The sequence below is a fragment of the Neophocaena asiaeorientalis genome, unplaced genomic scaffold (assembly GCF_003031525.2).
Source record: "Neophocaena asiaeorientalis asiaeorientalis breed wild unplaced genomic scaffold, Neophocaena_asiaeorientalis_V1.1 scaffold1132, whole genome shotgun sequence".
Classification (NCBI taxonomy): Eukaryota; Metazoa; Chordata; class Mammalia; order Artiodactyla; family Phocoenidae; genus Neophocaena; species Neophocaena asiaeorientalis.
In genome coordinates, this window is record NW_020174472.1 from 172,775 (window position 1) to 184,864 (window position 12,090).

Consider the following 12,090-nt stretch of genomic DNA (forward strand, 5'->3'; position numbering starts at 1 on the left):
GCGGGCTTTCTCTAGTTGCGGTGAGCGGAGGCTACTCTTCATTGCGGTACGCGGGCTTCTCATTGTGGTGGGTTCTCTTGTTGCTGAGCGTGGGCTCTAGGAGCATGGGCTTCAGTAGTTGTGACATGCAGGCTCAGTAGTTGTGGCTCGTGGGCTCTAGAGTGCAGGCTCAGTAGCTGTGGCGCACAGGCTTAGTTGCTCCGCGGCACGTGGGATCTTCCCAGACCAGGGATCGAACCTGTGTCCCCTGCATTGACAGGCGGATTCTCAACCACTGCACTACCAGGGAAGCCCCATTTTATTGCTTTTTAAATTAACTAAGTGTGGGGAAATGTTTCTGTTCGATTAGAGAGCACAATATGTGGAATCAAAAGAATTAGGGTTTGAGTCCTGATTCTATCCAAACTGTTTCCACTTCCTGCCCTTGGGTGAGTATCAGTTCCTTTGCTTTTGAAGCAGAGATAGCAGTACTTGGGTTTTCCACCGTGTAGGGGGTAGTACCCCCAACCCCTATGTTGTTCAAGGGTCAACTGCACAGTGGAATATTACTCAGCCATGAAAAAGAATGAAATCAAGCCATTTGTGACAACATGGATAGACCTTGAGGGCATTCATGCTTAGTGAAATAAGTCAGATAGAGAAAGATAAATACCACTTGATCTCATTTATATGTGGAATCCAAAATTAAAAAAAAAAAAAAAGCTCATAGATACAGAGAACAGATTGGTAGTTGCCAGAGGTGGAGGGTGGGTGGTGGGCAAAATGGGTAAAGGAGGTCAAAAGGTACAACCTTCTAGTTATAAAATAAATAAATTATGGGGATGTGACGTACAGCCTGGTGACAATAGTTAATAATGCTGCACTGCACATTTGAAAGTTGCTGAAAGAGTAAATCTTAAGCCTTCTCATTACCAGAAAAAAGTAATTCTGTCACTATGTCTGGTGACCAGTGTTAACTAGACTTATTGTGGTCATCATTTGGAATCATTATGGTTTACCCCTGAAACGAATATAATGTTGTATGTCAATTATACCTAAGTAAAATAAAATAATAAAGAAAGAAAATATGGAATGAGTGAAAGAATACATGAAACAGGAAAACAAACCAAAAAAAAAAAATAGTCCAAGACCACACTCTGTAAAATGATTATGACTTTACGCCAGAAAATTCTGGTTTGAACCTCAGTTCTCCAGATTTTGTCTGTGAACAAATAGTGCAATGTCGTTGAAGCTCCATTTTTTTTTTTTTTTTTTTTTTTTTGCGGTACGCGGGCCTCTCACTGCTGTGGCCTCTCCCGTTGCGGAGCACAGGCTCCGGACGCGCAGGCTCAGCGGCCATGGCTCACAGGCCCAGCCGCTCCGCGGCACGTGGGATCCTCCCAGACAGGGGCGCGAACCCGTGTCCCCTGCATCGGCAGGCGGACTCCCAACCACTGCGCCACCAGGGAGGCCCTGAAGCTCCATTTTTGTGTGCTTAAACCAGCAGGGTTTATTCATCTGTGCTAAGGGCTGGGAGGAATTTGATGATTAAGATGACCTCAAGCCACATCCGAAAGGAATGTATAGATCATTTGAAAAAAGACCAATAACAGACAAAATGTGTTAGTTTCCGTAGCGACCACATTTTTTACTGACAGCCTAGCTTAGATCAGAGCCTAGTGCGTACTCAATGAATTATATCTATTTTAAGAAATATAATAAGTAGATTAAGAATCCGCTTATTGTTATCTATTTTATATATAGTAGTTTGTCTTTGCTAATCCCATACCCCTAATTTATCCCTCCCCGCCTTCCTCTTTGGTAACCGTAAGTTTGTTTTCTATGTCTGTGAGTCTGTTTCCGTTCTGTAAATAAGAACAGAAGGGAAACATTTGTGTGTTTGTGTCATATTTTAGATTTGACATTTGATTTTAAACATCTGTGTCATATTTTAGGTTCCACGTATAAGTGATACCCAGCTCAGATTATGACTGCAGTGGAGTAAAGCAATGATCCGAATTGGAAATGACCTCATATAACACTTGATCCAGCATGTCCTAGCCCAGGTTTACTGACATAAAACTAGTTCCTTTTTTTTTTTAAGTTTGTTTTGAGAACCCTGAAAGTTTGTTTCCTCTTGAGGTTTCACCATCTTGAATTTTGAATTTTATAAAATTCATTTTGAATTTTATAAATGAACCCTTATATACAGTTGGCCATTCACATCTGTCTGATTAGTACCTGGGAAATACTGATATCGTAGAAATTCCTAGGAAAAGATAGTGAGGCCTGGAACATGAAATTCCAGGAATAGCAATGAATAGGGCAGAATCCCAATAAAAGTCAGACTTCTTCAAAATGTAATAACATCTCTGCCTCTCAAAACTTTAAAGACCATCATTCCATGTACCATAAGGTTCTTAAGGGCAGAAACAATCCATATCTTATACACTGCTCCTTCTATAGAATCTAACTAAACGTCTGGCACATTGTGGGTTCTAAATATATTTTGTTAAATAAATGAATTAAAGACTAAATTGTGGCCAAACACTTTAATGGGCGTTGGCATTTTCTCCATTTGTGAAAAGCGTGGAGCAAGGGAAATGGATACATTTATTCTCATTTTCTCTTTTTTTTTTTAAATTTAAGTGTATTTATGTAATGAGAAATCCCAGAGATGTTATTACTTCCGGTTATCATTTCTGGAAAATGGTAAAGATCATCAGAGAGCCGGAATCATTTGAAGAATATTCGGAACGGTTCCTTCAAGGAAATGGTGAGTTTGACTCAAAATGTGGACTCCAGGTGGAATGCGGAAGTTTCTGCGTCTCATCCCCAGGTCTTACTGTCCCATGATTTAAACACCCACATTGTAATTGAAAACTAGACGTCGCTAAATCTGTAGTCCCTCCTGTTAACAACAGAAATCTTAGCCAATGTGCTTTGTGTTCTCCCAAATTTTTTCTAAATATAATAAACATATAAAAGGATAATTCACCACACTCAAAATAAGAGAAGTATGAATTCAAGCTACAATGATATACGGTTTCTCATCTGTCATAGTGGAAAGTGTATGCCTTTCCTCTCATTGCTGTACCAAATTACCACAAGTTTAATGCTTTAAAACAACAAAAAATTGGGAATTCCCTGGCGGTCCAGTGGTTAGGACTTTCACTGCTGAGGGCCCCGGGTTCAATCCCTGGTCAGGGAACTAGGGTCCCACAAGCCGCCTGACATGGCCTAAAATAAAATAAATAAGTAAAACAAAAAAGTATCTTACATTCTGGAGTTCAGAAATCCAAAATATGCCGTATGGGCTAAAATTAATGTGCTGGCGTGGCTACATTCTGTTCTTGAGGCTCAAGGAGAGAATTCACTTCTTGCCTTTTCCAGCTTTTAGAGGCTGCCCACATTTCTTGGCACGTGGACCACATCCTTCCACACTCTGCTGTCATCACATCTCCTTCTCTGATTCTGACACTCTTTCCGCTCTCATATAAGGACCTGTGATTATGTTGTTTCTACCTGGATAATCCAAGGTAATCTCTCCCTTTGAAGATCCTAAATTTAATTGCATCTTCAAAGTCCATTTTGTCATGAAAAGTAACATATTCAGAGACTTGGGGATCAGGCTGTGGACACTTTTGTGTGGCTATCATTCTGCTGTAGCACAGCTAGCATTCAAAACATTTGACTCACGCTGTGGCGGTGAGACTCTGGGTAGACCAACACGCTCATATGTTGCTGGTGGCATGGATAACAGTACTAACCCATGTAGGGTCATCTTGCAAGTTCTAGCATTCTAGCATTTACACATTCATGTTTAACTCCCCTTTCTCCAGTGGAAAAAAATGTACTAGCAAAAATACAAAAAAAAAAAAAGTTGCGGTGGGGAGAAGCAGAAGATGGATTTACTAGACTATTCAAATTATCCTTATTTGTAATAGCAAAAAATAAAGTTGCAACCAAATATATAATGAAATGCTACTCAACTTAAAAAAAAATGGAATGTTGCCATTCTATTACAGAGTGACCTCTAGAATCCACTGCTAACTATTTTAAAAATTGAGATGTGGAGAAAAGTTTGTAGCATAGGCTACCAATGAACAACGACGGAGGACAAGTACAGGAAAGGGCATGAGGAGAGAAGAGTTTGGTAAAATTTGGAGAGTTGGGTGTGATAAGAAAGAAGCAACTAAATGAGGTGGATGGACCTAGAGTCTGTCATACAGAGTGAAGTAAGTCAGAAAGAGAACAACAAATACTGTATGCTAACACATATATATGGAAACTAAAAAAAAAAAAAAGGTTCTGAAGAACCTAGGAGCAGGACAGGAATAAAGACGCAGACATAAAGAATGGACTTGAGGACACAGGGAGAGGGAAGGGTAAGCTGAGACGAAGTGAGAGAGTGGCACGGACATATCTACACTACCAAATGTAAAATAGATAGCTAGTGGGAAGCAGCCACATAGCACAGGGAAATCAGCTCGATGCTTTGTGACCACCTAGAGGGGTGGGATAGGGAGGGTGGAAGGGAGTCACAAGAGGGAGGAGATATGGGGATATATGTATATGTATAGCTGATTCACTTTGTTGTACAGCAGAAACTAACACACCATTGTAAAGCAATTATACTCCAATAAAGATATATATAAAAGAAGCAACTAATATCTGCCTGGTCACCATCAGAGACAACCTTAAATATTGTATTAAAGAGCTTGGTTTTTTTTTTTTGGCTGCTCTACATAGCTTGTGGGATCCCGACCAGGGATTGACCCCACGCTCACAGCAGTGAAAGTGCGGAGACCTAACCACTGGACTGCCAGGGAATTCCCAAGAGCTTGGAATTTAACTTATGCAATATTTTGATTAAAAAAATATATTATTTCTGAAGAAAACTCAAATTTTGGATCTGGATTTCCATCAAAGATATTTTTAAAGGGCTTTAATGCCAAAAAAAATTTAAATACCTGTTTTAGTTGTGTCAGCTTGTCCAATGCTCTGGAATCCTATCTGATTCCCTCGTAGAGCCACAGAGGAAACATATTTTTAACTACTACAATTTTTCCTATAACAAACATGCTCCTCCTGGCCATAATCTTGGACGTTCCTGGATGAAATGCCCTCCTTTAAGAGTTCCCAGTGGGGACTTCCCTGGTGGTCCAGTGGTTAGGACTCTGTGCTTCCACTGCAGTGGGTATGGGTTTGATCCTTGGTCGGGGAACTAAGATCCCACAAGCTGCACGGCCAAAAAAAAAAAACAGTTCCCAGTGTCCGTGTGCAGACAGTGAATGTTCAACATTTTACTAGCTGTTTTTTCAGCAGAAGGAGGACCTAACTTCTAGGAGCTTCGATTTCCCTATTGGATTTGGGAGTGTAATAATTGAGACTGTGCTGAAACCTGCTCCACACTTGTAAGAAAAAATTAGGTGTCTTTATTGCAAGGTAGAGAAAAATCTTGCCTTTTGTTTTTTTAACTTCTTGGAGTTTATCATCTAATTATGTCAAACACAACTGTCTCTCCTATTTAATTATACCAAACCCTTAGTTGCAAACAACCTTAAACATAAAAAACAGATCAAGCAATTATAATTAAATATTTATTGATTTATTTATTTGGCTGCGCCGGGTCTTAGTTGTGGCATGCGGGTTCTTTTTATTTGCGGCATTGGAACTCTTAGTTGCGGCATGTGGGATCTAGCTCCCTGACCAGGGATGGAACCCAGGTCCCCTCCATTGGGAGCTTGGAGTCTTAGCCACTGGACCACCAGGGAAGTCCAAGCAATTATAATTAAACAGGATAAATAATTTAAGCACGTCTCAGTGAATCCAACATAAGAAGTCAACGAGCTATATTCCTGTAGGAATAGCTGGAACCATGGGATTAAACAGAAGATCTTATATCTCTGCACCTTTCTCCTTGAAATTTTCATTTTCTGAACAAAAAAAATGTGATACACACACACACACACACACACACACACACACACACACACGAAGAAATACTACTCAGACAAAAAAAAGAAAGAAAAAATACTATTTGCAGAAAGATGGGTGGACCTAGAGATGATCATACTAAGAGAAGTAAGCCAGACAGAGAAAGGCAAATACCATATGATATCACTTATATGTAGAATCTAAAATATGATACAAATGAACTTATTTACAAAACAAAAATAGACTCACAGACATAGAAAGCAAACTTATGGTTACCAAAGGGGAAAGTTGGGGGGATAAATTAGGAGTTTGGGATTAGCAGATACAACTACTATGTATAAAATAAATAAACAACAAGGTCCTACTGTATAGCACAGGGAATTATATTTAATATCTTGTAAAAAACCACAATGGAAAAGAATATGAAAAAACTTTTTTTCTGTCTCAACATAGGTTTCTGCTAGTTTGGTTCACATGATATGAAAGAGAGCTGACCATTCCTGAATTGGGGAACTTATATAGTATTGTGCAGTTATACAAGGAGAGACAGAAAGTTTGCTCTTTTTTTTTTCCTCTGGAAAGTTTACTCTTGATATGAAGACCAAAAATCTCAGGGAAGAGACGCAGGTTTGCATGTGTCTAATGCCTTATTCAACAATGTCTAAGTGACAAGATCATTTGACCTACGACTCCTCAAATGCACATTGTGAAAGGAAAAAAAATTTTTTTTCCACACTATGTGCTGTTCCAAAGGTTTGGGATGGGTGAAGGACATACAAAAGACATGTGTTTCTGGTATAGGGGAAAGAAACTGTATTCATAGCAGAAAGAACAAAGACATGGACTCCAAATTAGAAGGAGTTTAAAATTAGCTCTTTCATTTGCTAACTGAATTCTCTTTACAGTTCAAAAATCTCATCACAGGTAGATGAGATACATTATTTTTTTTAACTTTTTATTTTATGTTGGAGCATAGTTGATTAACAATGTTGTGTTAGTTTCAGGTGTACAGGAAAGTGATTCAGTTATACATACACATGTATCTATTCTTTTTCAAATTCTTTTTCCATTTAGGTTGTTACATAATATTGAGCAGCGTTCTCTGTGCTATACTGGGTCCTTGTTGGTTATCCATTTTAAATAGATGCCCATCTTAAATACTGCATTGTATATGGCACCACCTGGTGGCCATCCAGGCAGTAAAGGCAGAAATTCTCTTTCTCATGTCAACGAAGAAGAAAGGACAAGGATTCCTCCCGCTTTGCTTACTTGCTCATCAGACACATAGGGTGTGTATCAAGCGGGCAGCATTCCCGGGGCGGTGGGGTCCACGAGAGTGAACTAGGTACTTCTCTCCCCGCTTCTCTTGCAGTGCTGTATGGATCGTGGTTTGACCATGTTCACAAGTGGCTGCAGATGAAAGGAAAAGAGAATTTTCTGGTGATATCGTATGAGGAGCTGCAACAGGTAACCATTCTCTCTAGCTCCATCTCATGGCTGTCTATCTTCCATCCATTCTTTCAATTTAATTTAATTAATTAATTTTTTAACATCTTTATTGGAGTATAATTGCTTTACAATAGTGTGTTAGTTTCTGCTGTATAACAAAGTAAATTAGCTATTCATATACATATATCCCCATATCTCCTCCCTCTTGCGTCTCCCTCTCACCCTCCCTATTCCACCACTCTAGGTGGACACAAAGCACCGAGCTGATCTCCCTGTGCTATGCGGCTGCTTCCCACTAGCTATCTATTTTACATTTGGTTGTATATATAAGTCCATGCCACTCTCTCATCCATTCTTTAATATTTCTATCCTACCCTTTCGATCGGATCTTATCCCTGGGAGGAAATCAAGAGGGATCATTTCTTCTTTGACCTCCTTAGGTTGTACACATTCTTTCTTCAATTTTCTCATTTATTTCTTTTTACAACATTTAATGCAGGCACTGACAAAGAGTTTAGTAACATACTGAGGGCTATCAACGATTTCATGGCAAAAATCTGAAGCAATCTGGGAACCCAGGGGCAGTATCCGGTGGGTATGGAAGGCAGGTGGGGCTTGGCAGGGTCAGGATAAAGGGAAAAGTATTTACATATTCCCAGACCGACTGATAGGAATTGAATATGTCAGTATTCATAGGAAGCATTGGCTGACCTCCAGAGAAAGTGGCCGACGTAAATTTTTTTTAATCTCATTTTGGCTGCATTGGCTCTTCGTTGCTGCGTGCGGGCTTTCTCTAGTTGCGGTGAGCGGGGGCTACTCTGCATTGCGGTGCACGTGCGTCTCGTTGCAGTGGCTTCTCCTGTTGTAGAGCACGGGCTCTAGGCACGCAGCCTTCAGTAGCTGCGGCACATGGGTGCAGTAGTCGTGGCTCGTGGGCTCTAGAGCGCAGGCTCAGTAGCTGTGGCTCACAGGCTTAGTTGCTCCGCGGCATGTGGGATCTTCCCAGACCAGGGCTTGAACCTGTGTCCCCTGCATTGGCAGGCGGATTCTTAACCACTGCACCACCAGGGAAGCCCGTGGCCAACATAACTTTAAATAGACTGTCTCAGGACTTCCCTAAGCCACAACTACTGAAGCCCATGAGCCTAGAGCCGGTTCTCTGCAACAAAGAGAGGCTACTGCAATGAGAAGCCTGCGTGCAGCAACAAAGACCCAACGCAGCCATAAATAAATAAGTAAGTAAATAAATAAATAAAAGTAAAGTAAAAAATAAATAGACTGTCTCTTATAAACACTCCTCTGTCCCACACTTGGACTGCACGTTTCCAGACGAGCATGACGAGCTCATCCTCTTCCTGCTTTCGCTTATTTTCTGTCTCCTCCTGGTCGTCACTCTGCTGTCTCTGCTCTCCTTTTCCCGATTGTCATTTTCTTTCCACTCTCTGTGGTTCTCATCCTAGGACATACAAGCTAGAAGCTAAGCCCAGAAGAACTGAACGCAGTCCTCAAGAATGTATCCTTCAAGACCATGAGGGATAATAAAATAGCAATTATTCCCTATCACCTGATATCTTTATGGATCAAAGCAAAGGTTTCATGAGAAAAGGTAAGAGAGCATTTTTTAAAAGTGAAGTATATTTGATTTACAATATTATATTAGTTGCAGGTGATTAGTTGCAGGTGTAGCATAGGGTTTCAGTATTTTTTATAGATTATACTGCATTTAACATTATTACAAAACAATGGCTACATTCCCTGTTCTGTACAATATGTCCTTGTTGCTTATTTATTTTATACATAGTAGTTTGTACCTCTTAGTCCCCTACTCTTATCTTGCCCCTCCCCCCTTTCCTCTCCCCACTGGTAACCACTAGTTTGTTCTCTATATCTGTGAGTCTGTTTCTGTTTTGTTATATCCATTCATTTGTATTATTTTTTAGATTCCACACATAAGTGATAAAACATAGTGTTTGTCTTTCTCTGTCTGACTTACTTCACTGAGCATAATAGCTCCAAGTCCATCCATGTTGTTGCAAGTGGCAGAATTTCATTCTTTTTTTATGCCTGAGCATTTCTAATTTTAGGACCTGGAAGAAATGGACAGAGAATTCCTCTGCTTCTGTGGATAAACTAAGATATGGGGTGAGGAAAATACTTGAGTCTATAAAATCACAAAAGTGGCACCTGACTTGGAGAGTTTAAGGAATGATTTGGGATATTTATAAGGTCATAAAGAAAACTTGTGAAGGTGAAGCACTGCCTATGAATAATGTATTTACCTGTCCCCACTCATGTCCTAGGTGTTGGTTGTTGTGTAGGGCACCCTCACATTTTCTTGTTAGAGTTCCCGCTCACAACACTGGTGTGGTCCCTTGCCCCATGGAGTGACCCTCCCTTTACAAGTATTGACTTGTAATGGGAATATCTATTCCACCAAAAGGAGCTGGCAAATAGAAACCCTGGGAAAAGAAAAATGAGGGGAAAGACATGTGACTTAGCTCCAGGCCAAACCTTCTGTTGAGACCCTATACTAAAGACCAAAGATGTTCACTACACAGAAGGAATGAGGGTGTTGACGGCATGTAGTGGGTAGTTTCCTTTTTCAACCTGCAGTGTACAAGAGTGGGGCTGGGGAGACCTCAAGGAAAAGATGACATGTGACTGTTTGCTTGGTTACCCAAGGGAAGAGCATTCGAGGTAGAAAAAACTGCAAGGTACAAAACACTGGGTAGTGCTGTTTGCGGTGATATTCAAGGGTGGAGAGTTAAAAATAAAAGGAAAGGGACTTCCCTGGCGGTCCAGTGGGTAAGACTTTGCCTTCCAATGCAGGGGGTGCAGGTTCGATCCCTGGCTGGGGATCTAAGATCCCACATGCCTCGTGGCCAAAAAACCAAAACGTAAAACAGAAGCAATATTGTAACAAATTCAATAAAGACTTTTAAAAAATGGTCCACATCTAAAAATAAAAAATAAAATAAAAAGAAAGGAAAGAGAAGGCATGATTTGGGGGTAGCAATCAATCACAAGTACACCATATCTACCTACATGACCCAGGGTAAGAGCAGCGTGGGAGAAAAGAACCTCCACTGTCCTAAAGAAATGTGTTGCTGGTTAAATGAGGTATACATGTAATATCCTAACACAATGCCTGGCATATGAGAAATTACTTCATGTAGGTTAGGTGTTATTACTGTTGGGGTTGCCTTTTGTGATTATTCAAACCTCACAATATAAACAGATTGCAAACTGGGGACTCAAACATACTACCAAAAACCAGTGGCCGTCGGACTCTGGACAAGAAACTTTTAACCACTCGGTTATATTGCCTTGCAATTTCCAGTTCAGTGTTCGTGACAGATTGGCAGTGGTGACAGACACAGAAGACGCTCAAGTGAAGTCTTGAGACCTTATTTATAAACCTGATCTGGACTTATTTTTTTGTATATTTGACAGGAATCATTGGGGACTGGAAAAGTCACTTTACAGTGGCCCAGAGTGAAGCCTTTGATAAAATATACCAGGAGAAGATGGCTGGGCTCGCTCAAGACCTATTCCCGTGGGAATAATGGCCTTATATTCCTGGATCAGATATAAATGCTGAATTTCCTGATGTTCTTGTGTTCGACCATGCTCCTAGGAAGCAAATTTTAATCCTACAATTCAATATGTGGTTCATTGAAAATAACCATGTTCTAAGAATACTATTTCATAATAGGTGGAAGTCATATAAAATTTAAATTTCAGTGCCATAAATAAAGTTTTAATGGAACCCACATACATGCACACACACACACAAAAGAATCATGTTCCTTATTAACTGTAAGACATGCCAGCTTCAAAAAGTTATATAATATTTCAAACACACAGAATAAGAAAGAAAACAATATTTTAAACCTCATATGAATTCTAACCTGTTAAAAAGTAAAAGTGAATACTTTCCCATATTGGTGAGTATATGAAAGTCCACCACAGAACATTACATATATTAATATACTTACCTCTTCTTCTGTAGCCATTCCCCAATCATATCTTCCCTCTGTATCTTTGGCATCTCATAATTAATAACTACTCAGAATTTAGTGTGTACGTTTCTGTAGGGGATACCTTGTTCAGATCACCACACCGACGCACTTATGTTCCAGCCGCTGTGAGGGAGCCGGCTGAGGGCTTGCAGGTGCCCTCTTATCTGCAACATTGCTTTGAGCAAAACGAGAGACATCTTTCCTGGAAGATTAGGCTTCCCGAAAAACAAACGGCACCCAGCAAATGACTTGCAGAGATAAATACTAAAGACTAACACCTTGCGCTAGGAAAGGAGCAGATTCGTGGTGTGCGTTGTTGTCAAGCTCTCTGGGGGACGAGAACAAACCACATCTGTGTTTGGCTTCTTCCCCAAGACCCACCACTCACCCCCGCCGTGTTGTGCTGGCCTCACACCTTTGCAGAGCACACTCATTCATTGAATCATTTATACAAAAGCACCCATTTCAAGCTGTTTCTAAGAAACCCAACTCAAGAAACTTAACCCCAGAAGCCATCCTAGGAATAAAACTGTGAAGATGGGATTCTGGAATTGATCACTTACCAGCCAGACAACAATGAGGACCCCAATACTAGCAGAGGGGAACATACAGACAGACCCTGGCATATTATCCCAGGGCAAATCTTAAGGGCTTTTTGTTTGTTTGTGTTTTTTGGCGCACCACACGGCATGCAGGATCT

The 12,090-nt window shown here is 40.4% G+C and overlaps 1 protein-coding gene across 1 annotated transcript in view; it reads left to right on the forward strand.

Moving 5' to 3' along the window:
* The window catches only part of LOC112407796 (3-beta-hydroxysteroid sulfotransferase-like), a 26,163-nt gene extending 15,229 nt beyond the window's left edge, over positions 1-10,934 (forward strand). Inside the window, 5 exon segments of the mRNA XM_024757196.1 lie at positions 2,629-2,755; positions 7,292-7,386; positions 8,843-8,909; positions 8,912-8,974; positions 10,822-10,934. Coding sequence (XP_024612964.1) covers positions 2,629-2,755; positions 7,292-7,386; positions 8,843-8,909; positions 8,912-8,974; positions 10,822-10,934 — 465 coding nt within the window.
* The last annotated feature ends 1,156 nt before the right edge of the window (positions 10,935-12,090 follow it).